The following is a 23,901-nucleotide window of genomic DNA, read 5'->3' as shown; positions in this document are numbered from 1 at the left end:
TTATTCCTGTGATGAAAAGCTGAATTTTTATCAGCTGTTACTCCAGTCTTAAGTGTCACATGATCCTTCAGAAATCATTCTAATATGCGGATTTATTATTAGAATGATCAATGTTGGATAATATCAACAGTTGTGCTGCCAAATATTTTTTGGAACCTGTGATTTTTTTTCAGGATTCTTTCATGAATAACAAGTTTAAAAAGTACAGTGTTTATTCAAAATATAAATATGTCATAACAATGTAAATTATTTATTATTAACCTTTAATAAACTTTTAATTATTAACTTAATACATCCTTGGTGAATAGAAGTATTAATTTCTTAAAATAAAAAAGAAACACTAAAAATGTACTGACCCCAAACTTTTGAACGGTAGTGTATATATATACATTTGTAAAAATGTTTTACTTTTTTATTATTTTATCTATCTATCTATCTATCTTAGGGCTGCCAAACAATTTATCGCGATTAATTGCATACAAAATAAAAGTTTGAGTATGCCTCATACTTTATTTGCTTTATTTAAAATTTTCAAAAATCAGGTTTTTTATTAAATATGTTTTAAATATGCAAACATGTTTTTAAATAATTTATAACATAATAAAATAATTTATAATTTAACACATAATTTGTTATGTGTCAAAATAACCCCACTGCAGTTTGATTGAGATGGAATGCACAATGAAAAAAACGTGATTTTTGAAATTGTTAAATATGGAATTATCTGATTTTGCACATTACATAAAAATATTACAAAACATTTACTCCCAAACAAGAAAACTTAACCTTTTTTTTTTAAGTTATATTTATGGGCTTTTCATAGCTTTAATGCGAGTGGACAGTGGAGAGCTGACAGGAAAATACTGGGAGAAGAGAGGGAAACAGGATCGGCAAAGGACCTCGAGGCGGGTCTTAATCTAAAATGTTTATTGCTCAAAAATAAATCAAACACAGCAAATCGTGGTTTTATACATTAAACATTCAGACATTTTTCAGAATGGCGGGAAAAACGCATATAAAATAAATATTTTATAAATATCAAATTTAGTTTGATGCCTTGAGGCGGATAAGCAACATCTGAAGGTGAAACGCCTCCTGTCACTGACACTTTATTAAAAAAGAACAAAGATTTGACAGCTATAAAACAAGTTCCCCTGATCCTTTTCCAAACCACGTCATTCCAAATCACTACTGCTGTTAATAACAGGAACTGCTGAATCAGGGCCTTCCAGTTACTGCTTGACTTCATTCGGAGATCCACACCAACATCAGGCTTTAGTTACCGGCCGTTTCCCAAACACCTTCAGTCATGAGCGGTACTGTAAGCATGTGTCTATATTTGGGCCCTGAATGAGGGTTTAAGCTTGGGACGGGAGTGTGATGTTTGCCCTCGGGGTAAAAGGTTGCCGTTCGAGCGGTGTGCGACGTGCCCATTGCGATGTTATGGGCACAACAGAGGCCGTGGCGTAGCAACGGCAGACGTGCGAAACACAAAACAGGTATTACTGACTGTCTTTAAAAATCACACAAGGATCACGAAACCTAAACACACATCCATCAGAAACGAGTCCCGAAACTTCAAAAAGACTGACTGACACGAGCACGACTGTGAGTGAGAGTCAAACGCAGGACAATCAGGAAAAAACGTGTGAATGTCACTGCAGTAGAACAAGATATTAAATCAAGAGTCATTTAGTGTAAAGAAAGAAGCATCATTTATAAGCATAAAGAACATTTGTTGGCAGTGTTTAAGACAGGCAGTTTCGTGTTTGTTTGTGGCTATTGCATCGTGTTAATGTGATTCTCTACATTTATTGAAAACAACAAAACACCAAACACAGAATTCAACAATCATGAAGAACAGTTAAGCGGCATCTAATGCAATGACATTTACACACTTAGAAGAAAGACGGAGGTATATTTTGGTGCTGCTGTATTTTAAGCTTGCTGTACTGCAATATTTGACATTTCATTTTAATTTACACTACAGAGACCCGTGTTGACATTTATTAACCTTAGTTTTCCAAAACAAATGTTAAGAAACTTTTTTTTGTTTAACTTCAACTGGCTGCCAAAACAACATGTCTCATTTTCATTTAGTTTAACTTAAAGTACTAAAATAACTCAAACTAAATACGCTAAAACTAATAAGTAAAAATGAATACAAGTTAAATAGGCATATTTTAAATAAAATAAACTAAAAATAAAAAAAATAATAAAACAGACAAAAACACACAACAAAATTATTAAAACTTAAAGTAAAAACTAAATGAAATAAGGAAATATGAAAATGAAATGAATGCAAAATATTAACAAAAACATATTTACACACCTAGAAGAACAATGAAAGTTTTTGATGCTGCTTTATATTAAGCAAGTCATAATTTAATAATTTAAAAAAAAAAAAATATATATATATATAATGATAATAATAATAAAAAAATAAAAAATATATTTTAAAATTAATAAAAGCTTTATAGATGTATTTAAAATCAAAAACTAATAAAAAAGTCAAAAACGTGCAACAAAATTGTTAAAACATAATAACATTAGTAAAATATAATATTGAAATCAAATTTAAAATAAAAAAACAAACGTATTTACACAATAGAAGAACAATCATGTTTTTGGTGCTGCTGTATTTTAAGCAAGCCATAATTTCTTAATAATAATAATAATAATATTTATATATATATATATATTAATAAAAGCAATATAGATGTATTTACAAATCAAAAACTAATTAAATAAAGCTATTAAAACTTTGCTACTTAAAAATAAACATTACTAAAAGTTGAACAAAAATTTAAATGAAAACAAAAATTAAAAGTAAAATCTAATTAAAACTATTACCAAAAACTATAATAACATACCAATGATACTAAACACTGCCTCACACAGATCAAACACTCCATCTATTAAACACAACTGTTTTTGATAAAACAGATAAAACGTTCAGAATTTGAATCATGTTTACATGAAGTTAACACATCTTTCTCAAATAGCAGTTTAATGTAATTCTAAGATATCAGTTATGGATCTTAGTCATAGTCAACTCAATATTTGATGTTGATGTGAATGAAAATGAGGCTGTGACAATATATGCACAGTTAGTCTATTTTCTCTCATTTTTGTGTTTTCTAATTATTTATTTATATATATATAATTTTTTTGGTATGCATTTTCAATGTTTCATCAATTGATTAACACCAAATTACAAAATTGCACAATGGCTCAATCCTTTGAACAGATTGCAAATTAGTCCCTCACAGACTCGTTTTTATTTACAACAAATTAAATTTGCTGTCTATCATGACTAAGATGCCAAGTTAATCAACTATAACTACTACTAATACTACTAAAGATTATTTAATCTTCTTATTTTAAAGGGATATCACCCAAAAAATGAAAATTCTGTCACCATTTACTCACCCTCAGCTGACGGTAGCCACTGACTTCCATAGCATGGAAAGAAATACTGTTGAAGTCAATGGCTACCGTCAACAGTTTGGTTGCTAACATCCTTTTAAAAAAATATCTTTTTTTGTGTTCAAAACAAGAAAAAAATTCATAAAAGTTGAGGGTGAGCAAATGATGGCAAACATTTTGGGTGAACTTTCCCTTTAAATAGCATGCATGCAAGAAGAACTTCAACTTGGTGAAACACAAGAAATTTCACCAAACTATCTAGAAAAGAAACTTTATAACCAAAAAACTAGGAATATTAGTATTGCTGAGTGCATAGCTACTGTAGTAATAAAGATGTTTCTTTTCCTCTACATGCCAAAAACTCTCCTTCGCAACGTGGCGGTCAAAGAGTATTTTTGGTTGCTACAGGTTGGCACCGATGCCCAGTTTACATGGTCTGGAATCAGATTAGCTGATGTTTGATGGTCGATCCTGACCAGCGTCCCGGGCATCTGGATGCCAACCGTTGGAGAACAGAAGCAGAAAGAAGCACTTACTCTGCACAGCCTCGATCGAGAGAAACACAGTACCTTGCATACCTGCGGGACCAAAATCTTGCCTGGTGAGGAAGATTGCGTGGTCGTGATGCTCGGCGTGCTCGGGGTCGAGCCTCTGCTGGGTGTTCGCCCAGCGGCACACCTGCTCCAGACTCCGGGACGGATTCCCGCGCTCAATCAGGCTGATGGACTGGAAACACAGAAAACAACAAACCGGGGGAAAAAAAAAACATTTTAGTCTATAATAGACTATACTAGAGGGTTGAAACCATTAAAATAAGTAAAAATAAAATACAATAAAAAATAAAATCTAATAAAATTTGGGTGGCCAAAAAAAAGGCAGACAGGTAAAATAAAATATTTAATAAAGCAAAATAATTATATATAAAATTTAAATAATAATCATAATAATCATAATAATAATAATAAAAAATAAAAAATAAAATAAAATGAAAGTTGTTGCCCAAAATTGGCAGACAGGTAAAGTAAAGTAAAAAGCTCTTGCCCAAAAATGGCACACAGGTAAAATATAGTATGATAAAATAAAATAAAATAAAATAAAATAATAAAAAAAACAATGGCAGACAGGTAAAATAAAATAAAATAAAATAAAATAAAATAATTAAAGTAAAGTAAAATAAAATAAAAAAAAGATGCTGCCCACAGGTAAAGTAAAGTAAAGTAAAGTAAAGTGTTGTTGCCCAAAAATGGCAGACAGGTAAAATAAAATAAAATAAAATAAAATAAAATAAAATAAAAGTTGTTGTCCACAAATGGCAAAGGTCAAATAAAAAAAAAGTTGCTGTAAAGTAAAGTAAAGTAAAATAAAGTAAAGTAAAGTGTTGTTGCCCAAAAATGGCAGACAGGTAAAATAAAATAAAATAAAATAATTTTTGATAAAAACAAAACAAAACAAAAGAAAACAAAACAATGGCAGACAGGTCAAGTAAAGTAAAGTAAAGTAAAGTAAAGTAAAGTAAAATAAAAGTAAAGTAAAATGTTGTTGCCCAAAAATGGCAGACAGGTAAAATAAAATAAAATAAAATAAAATAAAATAAAATAAAATAAAATAAAATAAAATAAAATAAAATAAAATAAAAGTTGTTGTCCACAAATGGCAGACAGGTCAAGTAAAGTAAAGTAAAGTAAAGTAAAATGTTGTTGCCCAAAAATGGCAGACAGGTAAAATAAAATAAAACAAAAAAAATAATTCAGCTCTTTATTTTATAGTCAAAGTAATATATAATAATTTGATCAAAATAGACATTTTATGTCAAGGGTTGCATCCAAATCAAACTACATGGTATTTCTGCAAAAAATTGTCACTCAGTAAAAGCTCATGTTATTAGGCAAACGTCTAATGAATAATGCTAAATAACAACACTGCTTAAACAAATTCATTTCAGCTATAACTGATTAACGTTGCAAAACTGACATTGCTATTGAACTGAATTGAATCCACATTGAACTTACCTGAGCAGAATAATGTCACGTTCGTTCTAACAATAAATAAATGTGACCTGACTTTTTATCCAGTGTTTTTTGTTTTTAAAATACTTCAAATGAAAATGAGAAATGTTGCCTTGGCAATAAAATAAGTTTTTTTTTTTTATTATTTTAGTTCACATGTATTTAATCTAAAGTGAAATGAAAATGCATTTTTTAAGGTTTTAGTTAACGATAATAACCCTGACGTCAACATGGTCAGTTTGGTTGACATGCCATCATCCTCACATAAGCAAACCCACATAGTATAAGAAAAGCAAGACTACATTAAATACAAGCAGCAGGAATAAATAAGCGCCATAACGTGCTTTGAATTATTATAAATCATGTTACATTTCTGCATTCGGAACACTTTCGGTGCTGTGTCGCCACTTGATGTCCTGCAGCAAAACCGGTTGAGAAGCTCCGGTCCAGACCAGACTAAACATCAAAACAAACATGAGTCTGGAGTCTTAACTACATGCGGTGATCATTACCATATGAGAAACTGAGCGATGCATCAAAGCATCACTCTGATCTGCTTCACAAACGTTCTCCTCCTCTGAAGTCTGTGTGATCACAAAGACGGTTTAAACAAATAAAGTTATCACTAAATAAACCCTGACTGGATGATTAGTGCTCTGATGCTCCAGCAGACCGACCGCCTCTACGTTATCTGGCTTATTACACCACTACTGTCTAAATACATGGACATAAAATAGTGATTTGAGCATCAATTACTGCATGATAAAAAGCATTTATCAACTAATGATCTGAGCTGCTCCACAATCAGTTTTAGAGCGCTGTACTCTTAACTGGACTGGATTAAGTCATTGTTGTATTTTTATTTCTCCTGAGGATTTTTAGCAGAAACATCTGAGACACTTCCAGGAAACATGCGAAAGCTCCATTAGGTCTCTGAGCTCCAGAGATCCTCTGGGAGGACGGCGGGTATTTGAGGACACTTGGCTGTTTGTTTAGCATGAATACCCGCCGGTCAAAATCCATCTGAGACCGAGCCGAAGCTGAAATTCGATGACTGACTGGCTTTCTGTTCAGCTTCCAAAATATACCAACATCTCACTGTGACCCAACAGACTAAACACAGCAGAGTCACTGATCCACGACACACACAATAATCATCAATCATCAGCACACACGCTTTACACAGACACATCTCTCATCTCATCTCATTCAACAGCACACATTGTATAATTATTTAAAATATACTAATACATGATTTTTTAACACATCATGAAATTATAATATTGTTTAATATATACATAATACATTTATATTATTTTATGATATATTGTAAGACATTTTGAGCGTTTTAATGAATTAATTAATCAATTAATATAATATATCTACATAATATTTTATCACTATTTTAGGATATATTTAAGATATTTTAAGGGTATTAAAAATAAAATATAGAATAAATAATTTACAATTTCCTTTTATTATTTTTTTTTCAGCTAATGGTACATTATTAATATATAATTATTATAATATTATACATGATTATATAGTAAATTCTAATACTGTTTAATATATAGATAATATATTAATATTAGTTTATTGTTATTTTTTGAGAGTTTTAATATAAAAAAAATATTTATTTTATTATTTAAAATTGTATTCATTTTTATTCATTTATATACTTATAATTATGAATTAATATAATATAATATAATACATCGCTATTTTAGAATATATTTTAAGCGTATCGAAAATAAAATATAGCATAAATAATTTACTTTTTTTGCAGATTGGCAGCTAATGGTACATTGTTAATATATAATTTTTTATAATATTATACATGATTTTATAATACATTAAAATATTGTTTACTATATACATAATATATTAATATTATTTTATAATATATTTTAAGGCATTTTGAGGGTTTTAAAGTAAAGAATATTTATTTTATTATTATTTTATTATTTAAAGTTGTATTAATTTATATAATTATTCATCATTTTTAATTAATATATAACATAACATCTACATAATATATTAACACTATTTAAGGATGTATTTTAAGACATTTTAAGTGTATTAAAAATAAAATATAGAATAAATAATTGACTTTTTTTTTGCAAATTGGCAGCTGATGGTGCATTATTAATAGATAATTATTTATAATATTATGTATTAAGAAATTATTACATAAAACATTACAGAATGATGTATGCATAAATTTAATTTCTACTATTTTAGAATATATTTTAAGACAGTTTACAGGTATTAAAAATAACAAAAAAAAGGATAATTAATTTACAATAAGGTGGTAAATTCTATTGATTCACAGTGCAAAAACATTTTCAAAATTTAAAAAACTGTAAATTATTAAATAACTGTAAACTAGTCTTCTTTATTAATTTATTTATTCAATTTGGATACCATTAAAACATTTAAATATTTTTTTACATATACTGCCATTATATACTGAAGTCCAAAAGCCAACTAGTAAAAATGCTTTTTTCCTCCCATAATAATATCAGCATAATTTAAGAAAAAAATTTGGGGAAAAAATCTTAGTGTTTCAGTTTTTAATATATTTTTATGACAGCAGCATATGAACAAAACTAATCACTTAATGAAGCAGACACTCACTTGTGCTTTGCAAGTTGTCAAACTCAATGAATGTTCTTTGTCACTAGTATTTTTGCAGCTTCCAGCCAATTCCAGAAGTGCTGAAGGTGAGCATGAAGGACGTGTGGAGCCCATGTTTATACATGAGAGCAAAATGCAATCTGCTTGAATAATGCAATGAAAATTAAACACACATTTCACATGAAAGAGTTAACAGAATACAAAGTGTCATGTACAGAAAGACAATCTGCTGTAATGAATTAATGCAGCGTCTCACGTCTAATGAGGCCACACGCGCGCGGGATTGGCGTGTCGCTGGATTCCTGCTGGCGCAGGGTGTCAGCATTCATCCTTCAGAGCGGAAAACACTCATCCCTGCTGGGAATCAGGACACCAGCACACACAAACACTCACACACACTTACATATGTGGTTTACAGGAACTCTCCATAGACATGACGGTTTTCCTACTGTACAAACTGTATTTTCTATCCCTTACCCTAATCCTACACCTTAACTACAGGCATTTTTAGACACATTCACACACACCTGTACAATCTCTCAAGGGCTGAAACACAAACGTAAAATTTAAAAGCTTTGTTTGACTGACAGCACAGCTCAGCACTGAATACGTATAGAGAATGTACAAAAACAAAGAAATAGATTTCTGAACACTTACGACTATACTTCACTACATCTAGAAGGGAAAATGAATACTTGTAACTCAGTACATCTCCACAGCTCTTTCTGCTGCTTTTAAAAAGCATAGAAAATAAGAGAGCTTCAAATTGAGCTGCGTAGGCGGTTTGCTGATAGTTACACAATATGGGAACAATCATTCTTTTACATCAGTGTTTCCTTTCAACGTATCAGCTCACGAAGCGGTTGGTTTGTTTGCAAGTCTATTAAAGAAAATATTTCAATGTTTTTGTTCTTTGTGTCTTATGAAACTTTGTGTTCACATTCAGATCCTTTGTGTTCACTCGCAAAACTTTTGCATTCACTTTCAAAATATTTTTTTTCTGCCAGTAAATTTTGCGTTAACATTCAAAGTTTTTGCTTTGACTTAAAAAACTTTTGCACTTGTTGCAAAACACCTGTGTTAACCTGATCATTTTTGTAATAACATTCAAATCTTTTGCGTTCACTTGCAAAACATTTTCACTCCCCTGATAAACTGTGCATTAACTTTCACATCTATTGTGTTCACATCTATTGTTTCTCTGATAAATTATGCATTGCCATAATTATTTTTGGTTTGACTTATAAAAACTTCTGCATTCCCCCAAATAATTTTGCATTGACATTTCAATCTCTTGGGTTTACATGCAAAATTTAGCTTTTCCCCGACAAGTTTTGCATTGACATTCACATTTTTTGGATTGACTTTTGTGTTCCCCAGGAAACTTTATGTTCACTTACAAATCTTTTGCATTTCCCTGATAAATTTTACATTTACATTCAAATCTTTTGCACTCACTTACAAAACTTTTGTGTTACTTACAACATTTCTGCTTTTTTCCAATTATTTTTAATTTAATTTCATTTTTGCATTTTATTTAACATTTGCATTTCCCCCAATTAATTCTGCATTAACATAAAAGTTTTTTTGGTTTGACTTACAAAACGTTTGCATTTTTTACAAAATTTCTGCATTCCCCCAATTAATTTTGCATTGACATTTTAATGTTTTGGGTTCACTCACAAAATGTTTTTAATTAACTGATAAATTTTGCATTAACTTTCAAATGTTTTGCACTTTCATTTCATTTAGCAACATTTTGCATTCCCAATAAATGCATTTATATATGCATTTACATTTTGTTAGCAAAGAGGGAGAATGCAAAGTAAACATAAAGGCTGAACACCGGTACACTAAAATATCTTTTTTCTTTCCATCATCATGTCCCTTTAGAGACTCTAAACAAAACTGAATCATAGTCACAGAAGAATCGCGTTTGGATGACATACAAAAAAAAAAATATTAACATTGTGAAAAGCTAATAAAGTTGGACATTGGAGACAGTTCAGTCAAAAACAACTCCATTAACTGTACTTTATTTATGTAATACAGAATGTTTGTCAAGCTCAGTTTCTCTTTATTAGCTTCTGTTTCTGTCTCCAGCTGCAAACAGGTGTGAAAGCAGGTTATTTAATTGTTCTCTGATATTGGAGTGTGTTTGCCAGCTGGTGGTTCATTAAATCCACACTCTGCTACTGATCAAACACCACAGCAGTGACGTCTTCCAGATGGCTAGTTTTAAGCCAAATAACCTCTCTACTATTTCACACTACGCTTTAACAAAGCCGCTTTAATAAAGTCTGTCTCCTGAGTTTGTCAAACGTACAATACCTGCTGCCGGTGATCCATCAGCTCGTAAACAAATGCACTGACACACCAGCAACTCCAGTACTATTTTAAAATGAATAAAGTTGAAACAGAATTTTTTTGCCCCACAAAATCTATTATTGTTTACAATACACTATGAAGAAGCATGGCATGAAGAGAGGCTCAACTCAGTGAAAATGAAAATATCTGTTTTAACAAGCGTTTACACTCAATGCTTACCTGACGATATCCCACCAGGATCATTCGGACCAGCACAATGTTGATGTTGGTTCCCAGAGACTCGTCGTGATAGATTTCATCAACCTGTGGACGCACAAAAGATCTGATGAATAAAAGACTCTACAGAAAATGTAAAATCTGAATCTAAATCTATACTGTAAATCTAAAACTTTATACCAGTTATGCTGAATTGACTGAAAAAGTCCAAATTAAAACAGCTGACCAAATTAAACCATTTTACCACTGAGTTAGATTTTTTCTTTTTTGTGCCTTTAATTGACAGGACAGTAGAGAGACGACAGGAAAGTACTGGGCGGAGAGAGGGGAGCAGGATCGGCAAAGGACCTTGAGACGGGGTTCGAACTTGGGTCGCCACGAGCACAGTTGTGCTGTATGTCGGCGTACTAATCACAAGGCTGTTGGCGCCAACAGGTTTAATATTTTTTAAATTAAAGTATAAATAATCAAAAATTACAGTCGTTTAAAGAGGGATCATAGCATACAAACAGCAAAACACTTGCCTGGAAAAACAAGGAAAAAAAAAAGTAAATAGAAATAAATCAAATAAATTAATAAATAAATTTAATTTCGCTCGAGTATTTTTTTTTTTTAGCTCTGTAAAGCCAATCAGTATTATTTTAATATAATTGAGACTTACTATTGTAGTTTTAATTAATATTTTTGAATCATTTTTTTTCTCTTTTAATTAATTTTAGTTAAAGTTTAAGCAATTTAGGTGTGTTTTTATCACTATTAGTAATTTTTTAAAAAATATGTCCATATAGTTTTTATTCATTTAATTTCATGTTTAATTTGAGCTATTTTTGTCATTTTTAATTTAATAATGTTTAAGTAATGCATGTTTTTTTCTGGATCTGATGAATAACAAACTCTACAGAAAAAAACGTAAATCTACTGTAAATCTAAATCTTTACACCAATTATGCAGAACTCACGAAAAAAGTCAAAAAGACAACAACAAAAAAAAACATTTTACTCCTGACTACTGAGTTTGATTTGTTTTGGGGTTTTTTTAATTACAGAAAAAAAATACAGTCATTTACAGAGATTATAGCAAACAAACAGAAGAACATTTGCCTGGGAAAAAAAGTAAATAGAATACACAATAAATAAATGCAAAAACAAAACTACAGGAAAAAGTCATAAATTTAATTTTGCTCATGAGTATTTTTTTTTAAATACTGTAATGCTAGTAATGTTTAAGTAACAAATGTTTTTAATGGTTTTATTTGCTGTTTCAGTTTTAGTTTTTAAAACGCCAACAGCTCATATTTCTGTGTTTTTCTGGAGCGTTGAGTCTGTGGTTTGGGGTTATGAAGTCTGTCACATTTAAAGATCAATCTAGACAAACACAGCTGTCAACAATCACCAAAGAAATGAAAGTCAACACTAATGCAAACAACTCACTAGTGTAAATCCTCCAGGAATGAACTTGCACTAACCAAACAGTCCCAAACGCCACTATAGTTATGCCATAGTACTCTTTAAGGTAACTTGGAGTATCAAGCAAAGACAATGGCATCTTTCAGTACCATATTACGTAACCATCACAGCACCACCAACACAAACTATAATTAGATTTTTTTTTTTTATTTCTGAAGGAAACGATGAGCGATGCTTGCCAATGCAAGATTGCGAACATGTTCTGGGTGGCTGCCAGCTAATTAATTGCATGTCTGAATCACAAATGCTGCACAAAATCAACTTTAATACGTAGTTTTAGTTTACAAAGCGTTTGCGACGAAAACAACGGCAGCATGATTGTTTAGTCTCTCAGGATGTAGAAAAGTGAATGAACGTTGTTTAATGACTTGCTTCGGGCGACGTCCTGCAGGTGTGTGAACTGTAACGCAGGGAGTGTGACATGAAAAACGGCCTGACAAACACAGCTGGAAACACACAGACTGTCGAGAGATTTCTGTTTCCGGAGGAACATTATTCTGGCGGACGCTTAAAACACAGACACGCCAGACCACCCGACACAATTGAACACCTCGGAGATGCACAAGCTCGATTTCACATGTCGTTATGTTCGGAAATTACTCATGTTACACATATGTAACACATAAACGCTGCACTCTCAGTGTCGCCACAAGGGTGGGTTATAATGAGTTTTTTCTGCGGTCCATTCGCTTATTCAGCTCAATCTAATATCATGAGGTTTGACAAAATTAACTGTACTTCCAATGAAATAAATCACTCAACCTCATTTTTTTTTCTTCATGTAACCTAGAATAGATTTTTGAAAGATTATGTGACACTGAAGACTGGAGTAATGATGCTAAAAATTCAGCTTTGATCACAGGAATAAATTACATTTTACAATATATTCACATAGAAAACAGCTATTTTAAATTGTAATAATATTTCATAATATTAAGAATTAATGCAGCCTTGGTGAGCACAAGAGACTTCTTTCAACAACATTAAAAAATACAGTATATATTATTTCACACAGAAATACGTCAAGCGTTAGACAATTATTACATTTGCGTACTGGCGTTTAAAATGAGACTCAAAATGCTGATGTTATTGTAGTATCATTGACATACAGTTACGGTTTTTATTATTTTTAATTACTTTTCATTTTATATTTTATTTTTTTACTTATATTGCATTCTGTTTTCATATAAATTTTATTTTATTTTACTTTAATATATCTATATAGATTTCATTCATTTTTATTTCAATTTCAGTTTGAGTTATTTTAGCACATGAAGAAAAATAAATGAAAAAAAAAGAGAAATGTAGCCTTGGTAGCTAACTAAAATAACAAAAGTTTAAGTTTTTTAATTACATTCTATTAATGTTAAAAAAATGTGTTATTAATTTATTTTGAGTTGACTTTAATAACCTTGGCCAGGACACATATAAAAAAAAGTGACAAAACTGAAACTAAGGATTCCTTTAAACTCTAAAATTTAATTCGATTCTGTGGGAATGTCGCGCATCGTCTTTTTTTAATAAAGCAGTGCACTTCACCACAGTTTATTATTATGCAATGGCAAAAATGTCTGACCTACAAAAAATGCCGTTTGGGCTCAAAGTCTGACGCGTGGCACGCAGTTAATGAGCCCCCGATGTGGAATTTAAACAAAACTCCACGCTGCATCAATCTGGACGTGTTCAATCGCTGCCGTACCGTCCGCAAGACATGTCAGCACAACCACGGCTTCGAGCGCGGCGCACGCAGCCAGAGGGAAAACAGCCATGATCTTTTTTCCATATATCAGGAAAGACAGAACATTCAAACACTTGATCCTGCAGCCGAGGTCATGGAGTTTACAAATGCATTCTGGTTAAACGCACAGCCGTCGTTTCCTCCAGGTTCTGTTTTTGTGCCTCATGCTGGTTTGGCTCTGTGTGGCTGAAATTTAACAGCGGTGAAGATTGAAGATCAGCTTGGGGAATATGGGTAAGATAACGTGGGAGGAATCAGTTGAGTTAAATCCTCTTTAGTTTCCGTCCTCTTGATAAAGTCACCTTTAAAAGCACTCCTGCTTTACCGCAGCTCACGTTTTGCAGTTTTTCCACATACTGAAGAGAAAATCAGTACAAAACAGAGGAGGACAACACACATTGGAACACAATACCAAAAACTGTCCAAAAAAAGCATGATGAACTAAAACAGAGCTGCACAATTAATTGAATTAAACCCAAAATTATGAAAGCTTAGTGTGACTATCAAATCGAAAAAGGCTGTGGTTTAGATAAATAAACATTTGCTGCATGATTTAAAGTGAAAAATCAATCAAACATCTGAAAATTAGGAAACTAAAACAGCCATAAATATTAGTATTGTGATTAGTTTTGTTTTTGTTATTTTTATTATTATTTTTATTTTATTTTAATATATCTATATAGCTCTCATTCATTTTTATTTCAGTCTTAGTTTTAGTTATTTTAGTACATGAAAAAAATAAAGAAAATTAAAATGAACCATTTAAAAACCAAATTGCTTATAAATATTATTATTATATTTCTTATATTTTTCTTAAATACGCTTCCTAGTTTGCAGTGAAATAATAGAATATTATTAGTTCTGGAAAGCCTATAATATTTTATATTTATTTAGTAATAATAACAATAATAAAAAAATAATAATAAATAATAATAACAACAACAACAACAATAATAGTAATAATAATTAATAATAATAAAAACAATAATAATAATAATAATAATAATAATAATAATAATAATAATAATAATAAACCTTCACAAGAAAACTTGCTTGTTTAAAAAAATTAAATTGTATATATATATATATATAATATTATATTATTATTATTTTCAATTTAGTAATAATAATAATAATAATAAATAATAATAATAATCAACCTTCACTGGAGACTTATTAAAGACCCAAGTGAGCTCATCTGCAGTTCTAGAAAGCCTATTTTTGGTTTATTTAGTAATTATAAAAATAAATAAATAAATCATATTACTCAAATATTTTTTAATAAATAATAATTCTTCTTCTTATTTTTTTAAATAATAATTTTATTATGTTTTTATTACTGATATAATTTTAGGCAGGAATAGAATTTTTTTTTTTTTTAATCACAACCAAAGTTATCATCAAAAAAATAACTAGAGATTAATCTCAAAAATTAGATTTTTAATTGTACCAAAGGTACACTAAATGAGAAAAAATTATAACTGCACACTCTCTTAAGCATGCAAAACAAGTAGCCTTTGTCACGGTATGATCCTTTAACCTGCACTTCAAAGCGCTGTACGTCTGTTTCACTACTTTAATAAACGTAAACTGAAAGGAACAAATCCTGCACTTGACTCTGGAGCAGTATTAATGTTAACCTAAACAAAGCACTTCGAAGAACTAATTAAAAGCCATTAGAGCGATGACACCGTGAAGCGCTTCTGCAGCAACATTTCTAACCATGTGCCCTTCGAACATTACGAGTAATCATACTTAATCACAACATCATGTTCGCTCCGCTCAGCCTGTGTTGTCATCTCCTCTTCCAGAGCACAAATAAACTCACCGGCCACTTCAATCACGTCTGATCTAATGAGTTCTGAGAACTTGACTATCTGAAAAACACTAATTGGAAGGATTAAAAAAGCTATCCTATCACACGAATCTCTATTGTGGTAACACTCACAAACAGTTTTACTTTAGCAATACGACATTTCCGAGCAAACTTGGTAATTTAACGGAAAATATGCAGTACAGGAAGTGACAAGCAACATTGAACCCAACTGACTTTCAATGTATCAAAAATCAGAAATGCAAAGTGACATCAGCTGAAAAGGAAACTTGTTTACATGTACATTACACTTTTATGTACTTGGCAGACACTTATTCAAAGCAACTTGCATTGCATTTAAAGGAACAGTTCATTTTAAAAATAAAAACTTCAAAATTGGCCAACCAAAACCATTTGTGACTAAAAACTACTGCGTGCGACTATGAAAAATTATTTAGGAGCACCACGTGCGAGTGACCCGATCAGCATATTTGTGTTTGCACTTTGGGGAGCTTCAATGTGTGTTTTTGCAACGTTGAGTAATGCATCACAGACATATCAAACCAATCCTTTCATAAACAAAGTGTAGAGAGATTGTAAATAAGAGATTGACTGTGCAGTGTAGAGAACTTATTTGATTATAATGGAACTTTGTGAGATCGCAATGAACTAAGATGAGTGACAGCTTTAAACGAGTTTTTTAATGAGATACTGATTTAATACAACAGTTAAATAAACAAGAAGTTAATATTAAGTGACTTGCATTGTCTGACTATAACACTATTGCCAGAAAAATAGTCTGAAACAAGTCACAACTGAGCCGCTGCACATCTCCATTCAAACACAGCGCTGTTTTGTTTATGAATGAACGTGCATTTTGAAATGAATATAGTGAGTCAATGAGTCAATTTCCCATTCGTAAAGAGTGTCACTTGCTTTATTCCTGAATGAATCAGCCATTCAAACGAATCAAATGAATGATTCAGTGATTAAATCAGTGACTTGCTGCCACCTACTGGCAGTTTTAATTTTATTTTTAAAGTATCTTTTCAGTTATTTAAATCATTTAATATTTCTGTATTCAAAATGTTATATTTAAAACAACATGAGTTTATGAATTTGATAAAAGGCGTAAAAGAACTGACATAAAAGATGACATTTAATAAAGTTAGAAAAAACAAAGTTCCTCTGTAAATCACTTTAAGGAGTCAAATTTTTTAAGTTAGAAAAGTAAGCGTAGAGCCCTGAGATGAGTTTGTGTCTTCATCAGATGTGGAAAAATGTGTCATTTCATCACTTGCTCACCAATGCATGTGAACGGGTGCCGTCAGGATGAGAGTCCAAACAGCCGATTAAAACATCACAATAATCCACAAATAATCCACACCACTCCAGTCCATCAGTTCACATCTTGAGAAGACAAAAGCTGAAACAAATCCACTATTAAGACATTTGTAACTAAAATACGAGTCCATAATCCATACTAACACTTTAAACATCAGCTGTTTGGACTGTTTCTTTAATTAAACAACAGAATAAGAACAAGTAGAATAAGTTACCAATCAAAATAAATCAGTATTGACAAAATTAATTTGTACTACAGAGGTGGCACAGAAAACACAAAAGTGGTTTATAGAATGAGGCTCAGAGGTGGCATGAGTGCAGTCAAATTCATAAACTCAGGTTGGGATTAATGTTTTAAATATAACAATTTGAAAACATAAATATTAAATGATTTAAATAACTGAAAAGATACTTAAGAAATGAAATTAAAACTGCCAGTAGGTGGCAACAGGTCACTGATTTAATTACTGAATCATTCATTTGATTCGTTCGAATGGCTGATTCATTCAGGAATCAAGCAAGTGACTCTCTTTATGAATCGGAAATTGAATCATTGACTCACTAGTTTAAAAATGTACATTCATTCAAAAACAAAACACTGCTGTGTTTGAATGGAGATGTGCAGCAGCTCTGTTGTGACTTGTTTCAGACTATTTTTGACGACGAAATAGAGCAAAATCAGGAAACAAACTCATCCTAATCTTGGATGGCTTAAGGGTAAGCACATTTTCATTTTTGGGTGAACTATTCCTTTAAGGTGCATATTTAACGAAGTTCATTCATTCTCTGGGAATCAAACCCATGACGTTGGCGTTGCTGGCTCCATGCTATACTGTGTGAGTTACAGGAATGCACTTTATTCTGAGTTATGTTTTTGTGCACAATCACAAAGACACACCGCAGTGTAAATATAACAGACAAAGCGTTCACAATGCAACCATGAATGTGCATTAAAAAGGAGATCTATTTAACAATTCAGGATATGAAAAAGCCAGTTTCTGTAAGTCAAGTGACACAATAAACTTTAAACGTCACAACTAGCTAAAAAACTCTTCCTCCATCTGGAAAACGCACACAGACTGTAACTACATCCAGGTTTGGGTCGCTCACTCGGCATGATGCAATTACCATCCCACCATGCTGACACTTGCCTGGAAAGATGCGAGCGGATGTTCTGATCCACACGTGCACTGATGTCTCTTTCAAGTGTCCTGTAGATTGATGTCAGAGCCAAAGCAGACACGCAAACGTGATGAAAGCGTGCGCTTTCCTTATTTGTGAACCTGTTTGCGAATTTATGAGGTGCGACCCTGTCCGACGACTTTTGCGAGAGGCTCGTTTGTGTTTATTTACGCCAAAAGGCCTGAGTGAGCTCAGCTGCAGCTCTGGAAAGCCGTCTCAGTCTCTACAGGACACACATACACATGTCAGGCCATCAGTCACAGGCTAACGTGAACATCTGACAGCCACCTGCATGTGAAAACACAATTTCTCTGCTCTGACAGGAGGTGAACGGAGCCTAGAGACAGAAATGTGACGGATAACGCGACAAACCTGCATGAACTGTATTGACCTGCAACCAGTAAAGTTTCAAATCTACTTTAATGAGTAGTATTTAGCATGTGGCAGCTTATCAAATGTTTTGACTGAGGCTAAGCTTCTGATATAAGAAGTACACACACTGATTTGCTCGTACAATGATGAGAAAGGCAGCTGTTCTATGAAGGTGTTGAACATCTCTCGCCGGAGTACAGCATCACACCAACGCAGGACAAAACTGGGCCGTTTCTCAACACAAGCAACAACGCAAGCATTGTCCGCAGGCTCTGCGCTGTCCAGAAATCAGTCTCCAGGTGGTACGACACCCACAATGCCGAGCAGAGGAGCTTAACGCAAAACGCAGAGTGATTGGTCTCGCTTCTGTATGCCATAGATACAGGAAACGATAAAGACTGCATATTATATTACTATATTTTAGCTTTAACAATACTATTATAGTTTTTATTAATTTATAGTTTTATATTTTCTGCTTTTATTTACATTTTTGTTCGTTTTAGTAATGTTTTATTAGCAACGATAACAGTAAATTGCACTTTTATTAAGTAACAGAAAGATTAATAAATGCTGTAAAAAGCTCGTGCATTAACAAATAGAGCTTATTGTAAGTGTTACCACAGGAAAAGGTCTAAAACTTCATTAAAGATCTAATCCTGCTCTAAACAAGCAAACGCTGGCTGATCGGTTAATGATAAAAATTGTGAAGTCAAAAGAAAGCGTTTTCTTTTGGGGGTTTTTTTATACACTGTCTCTCGCACCATAAAGCTCAGCACACAAATGAACACTCCAGAGACTATGAATGTGTGTTTAGTTATAATTTGAGGACAAAACTGTCACTAGAAGCGAGCAGATTCTTGAACACCTCCCTTCGGGAACATCGTCCACGACACAAATGACTCCGAAATAAAGTAAAGCTCTGGTTACAAAAATGGGTCACAGGTTTGTTCTGACAGGTTGCTGACAACAGAGAAAAATGATGCTAAATGCAAATAATACAAAGCAATGAACTGCACAAACATGCATAGTTAAAATGACCAAAAAAAAGTCACAATGGAGAAAACACTTCCCAGATTTTTTATGAATTTTCAATTAGATGTTAATGTAATCTGGGTCATCTTTTCTTAAATATATACCTATATTTCTCTTTCTTCATAGATGTACAGACAGATGTACAGATATATTATTTATACATATATTATACATATCAATTACTGCCATCACAGAAGTGTTACAGAGTTCCAATACAACAGAAGTAATCGCTATAAGGATTCATTGCTATAAAAAAAATATATATTTTTTAATATATTTATATTAACATATTTTTAAAATAAATATTTTACCCATCATTTGTGTGCACCAGTGTTAATTTAGTATCAGTAATATAATATTAAAATTTGTATTAATGTTTTGAATTTATTATTTTTATATTTTCCATTTTAATTTTTTTTAAATGTTTAGTTATTTAATTGTTTTGCCATTTTGATTACTTTTATTTAGTTTAATTTAATTTTCTTTTCTATATACATTTTATTCTTTTTTTGTTTTAGTTAGAAATCTTATTTTAGCACCACTGAGATACTATTATAGTTTTTATTCATATTTTGTTTCGTTTTTTTAATTTTACATTTTCATTATTTTCATTTATTAAATAGTGTTTTGCCACTTTTAAACTCAGTTTTATTATTATTATATGTGTATTATATTTTATTATTTGTATTCATATTTTGCATTTATTAATTATAAACGTTATTAATATTTTTATATTTTCCATTTTCATTTTTAATTTTAGTTTTAGTTATTTAATTGTATTTACACCTGTATCTATTAGGATTTTAAATAGTAAACTGCACTAATTGTGGTGTTGTTGTTTTGTGCTGTTGTTGTGTATTGCTGCAGCTACAAATCAAAGACAAATTTCCTGCAAAGGACAATAAAGTATAACTCTATTACATTTATTTAATATATTTAGATAGACAGAGATATTTTTAATAATATATATATATATGTGCGTTTGCACACGTGTGTGTTTTCAGGCCGTCTGTGTTGGACCCATGACCCCTGGTCTCCATCAGGTCAGTCACCGGTCTGTCGTGTGGATCAGCCCACCGCCGCGATCCTAACGGTAACAGTTACGGAGTGAAACCGGCTCCCTGTGAAAATCTGACTGGGGGGATTTGGTGTGCGTAAGCAGATTAAGGTGGCAGGACCTGGTGGGACGCATATTCAACAGGTCTTTTCTCTCGTTCTCTTTCTAGTAATCCTCCCGCAGACGCAGCGTTTGAGAGGTGCTCGACAGCAGCGCGCTGTGAGGTCAAGAGCAGTGAACCGTGGGTATCGTAATCACGACAGGGTTGCTTTCAAGCTGTTTTGTGCAAATGTGCTTCGAGAAATCTAGCTGAAGAGGGCAATTACGGTACATTTCTTCATTAAATCAGTCACTTACTATGTTCATCAGTGTCAAGACGTAGTTCTGCACGTGCTCTTTTCCATGGAAGCGCACGACCGAATCGTCCACGGCGAGAAGGACCTCGATGTTGTAGTTGTCTTTCTTCGCGTGTCTGCGTTTGCGCTCCGTCTCTGACAGTTTCTCCTCCAGCACGTTGAGAGCGTTGGGCAGTTCGGCGATACCAAAGTCTGTGACTGAAAACACACAAGATTTACTGCAATGCAAACAATGCTTTAGTAACGGGACATTGCATTAAAAACTTGCTGAATGAGACTCGTCAACCCCCAAATATGAGTCATGACACGTCAGTCAACAGAAACAGCTCAAGCTGCGAAAAGAAATCCGTCTGCTCTGAAATGTTACGAAACAATAAACATTAATTATAAAACAAGGACTTCTGCTTTATTTCAGGAGCGTTTCCCTTTAACTGTGAGGATTTGCCATCTGGCGTCTCCACAGACAAAAATTGAAGCGTCCCAGATCACAAGACACATTATTCATAAGACAGCCTAATTAATGTAGACGTGAAACATTAAATGCTGTTTTAATGTGTGAAACAGCATGAATTTTGCATTTCAGAACAAGGGAAGTGCACACAAGCAGAAGAAACCACTTGTCAATTTTAAGTTTAATATTTGAAGACTGAATATTTACTTTCAATAGTTTGCTTCGGCTCTAAAAATATATTTTTATATTTATATTAATATATTTTTATAAAAAATTTTACAGTTTGTTATTTTATCTTTATTAGTTTTTTTGTCTATATAGCTTTTTATTAATTTTTATTTCTCAAGTTAAAAATCTTATTTTAGTATTAATCTTAGTTTAGTTGAAATACTATTGTAATTTTTTATTAATATTTTGTTCGTTTTTATTTTTATATTTTGCATTTTCATTTCAATTTTAATTTTAGTTATTAAATTGTCCACTTTTATTGTTTTAGTAGTTAAAAGTTTAACTAGTTAAACTCAGTTTTATTTTAGTGCACTATTATTATTATTATTATTATTAATTAATATTATTATTATTATAGTAATATAATATTAGAATTTGTATTCATATTTTGATTTTTTTTTATTTATTAATATTAATTTATATATTACATTAGAATTATACATTATAATTTTTCATTTTAAAGTTTTAGTTATTTAATTGTATTTTTTTTATTTCATTTCATATTTTTGTTTTTTAATTTCAAGCAATTTTTAAAATAATTTTAGTTCTAGTTAACTACAGTATAATTCCCCTGGTAGGCACTGTGTATATTTATGCTTTTAAACCAGCATCTGACTACATTTTTTTATATTTTGCATGAAGAATTCAGTATGCAGAACCAAAGCTAAAATGACAGAAAGAAAAAATGTTCACATCAAACCTTTAAATGCATAAATTCTACTGCAGCAAAAGGAAGGCACAGCCGAGGTAAATATCATAGCAAAAAACGTCGAGACCTCTGGCACATCTCTCCATAAAACCCGAGACATATGGTATTTACATTGACGTTCTCCCATAATTTCACAGACGTCAGAGCTGAACGAGCCGCAGACCAGTCTAGACTTAAACTACTGACCATCATTATTCTCTCTCTGGCTTCCTCTGATACAGGTGTGGAGCATTAAAGCGCCGTACAGCTGCAAAACTTTCATTTCAAGGGTTTTCCCGTTTATTATGATAATCAGTGTTCAGACTTTCAGACTGTATTATGGCATCACCAAGCCCCACTTCATACTGCATCTAACAAACGAACAATAGTGTTCCGCTCTGTTTCTCCATGTTTCTTCATCACTCTCGTGTGAATCTGTCCACTGATACCTACATGGAAACATCTATCGCCGGATAAACAACACAAGCTGACATCTTTCTACCACTTCCACTATTTCATATCACTTGCATCATTTCATTGTCCAAATGGGACAGTCAGACATGGATTCTCGGTAAATAATTAATGCAGAGAGGCTTTCACAGGAAACGAAGACCAGACAAAGTGACAATTTAGTGTCTGAGTGTCATTTCTAACTAGTGGAAGTCCTGAAGCAATAATCTAAAAAAGTTTTGAACAAACCACCAAGTTTCCAAAGACATGCACTGAGGAAGTTTTGGTATTCTTTGAATTTTAACACAGTACATGAATATGGCAAGAATGTATTTATTTGATTAAAAATACAGTAAAAACAGTAAAATTGTGAAATAATATTACAATTCGAAATATCTGGTTTCTATGTGAATCTATGTTAAAATTAAATTTATTCCTGTGATCGAAGCTGAATTTTCAGCATCATTACTCCAGTCTTCAATGTCACATGATCCTTCAGAAATCATTCCAATATGCTGATTTGCTGCTCGAGAAACAGATTTACAGATGAATGGAAAGTCCAAAAGAACAGCATTTATTTGAAATAGAAATCATTTGTAATATTACAAATGTCTTTACTCTCACTTTTGATCAATTTAATGCATTCTTGATGAATGAAAGCATTAATTTTTTTCAAAACAAAAGATCTTACTCATTCAACGGCACTTCAACATATTAGAAATCAATAGATGGTGATAAAAAAACAAGTTGTGCCGTTCATGATCTGTCAGGTGAAAGATCTCTTTCTTTTTCTCTATTAGTTTTTGGACAGGATGTGACCTATGAAAGCAGATGCTCTGGTCGGTTCGACCGCTGACGGTCTGCAGAAGCGGAACAGAATTTACGGCACCAGCGAGGCGCTTTTATAGTAAGAGATCTTTGACTTCCTCCAGTGATTCCATGACAGCTTCCAAACTTTCTGCTTCAGTTCAGCAGCTTTTGAGTTCAGCATGTGGTACGAGCACTTTAATAACGTGCACTTAAATTCACAGAGAGAGTCTCAGACCCTTCACTTTATTCACAGAGCAATAAATCTGAATCTTCTGCATGCAGGCTTGCTTGATTTCAA

At 32.1% G+C, this 23,901-nt stretch overlaps 1 protein-coding gene across 4 annotated transcripts in view; it reads right to left on the bottom strand.

Moving 5' to 3' along the window:
• The window catches only part of LOC127174312 (A disintegrin and metalloproteinase with thrombospondin motifs 14), a 70,521-nt gene that overhangs the window by 21,281 nt on the left and 25,339 nt on the right, over window positions 1–23,901 (bottom strand). Inside the window, exons 4-6 of one of the 4 annotated variants that reach the window (XM_051124692.1) lie at window positions 20,978–21,174; window positions 10,620–10,703; window positions 3,999–4,155 (exon numbers count right to left, since the gene is read on the bottom strand). In XM_051124692.1, the coding sequence (XP_050980649.1) occupies window positions 3,999–4,155; window positions 10,620–10,703; window positions 20,978–21,174 (438 nt within the window). Of the gene's footprint in view, window positions 1–3,998; window positions 4,156–8,072; window positions 8,216–8,328; window positions 8,639–10,619; window positions 10,704–20,977; window positions 21,175–23,901 lie in introns of those variants that run through there. The other 3 variants (XM_051124693.1, XM_051124694.1, XM_051124695.1) reach the window with 3 other exon arrangements.

Source organism: Labeo rohita, chromosome 12, assembly GCF_022985175.1.
Source record: "Labeo rohita strain BAU-BD-2019 chromosome 12, IGBB_LRoh.1.0, whole genome shotgun sequence".
NCBI classification, from domain to species: domain Eukaryota; kingdom Metazoa; phylum Chordata; class Actinopteri; order Cypriniformes; family Cyprinidae; genus Labeo; species Labeo rohita.
Note: the sequence above shows the minus strand (reverse complement) of the source record. Positions and strands in the feature narration are given on the sequence as shown.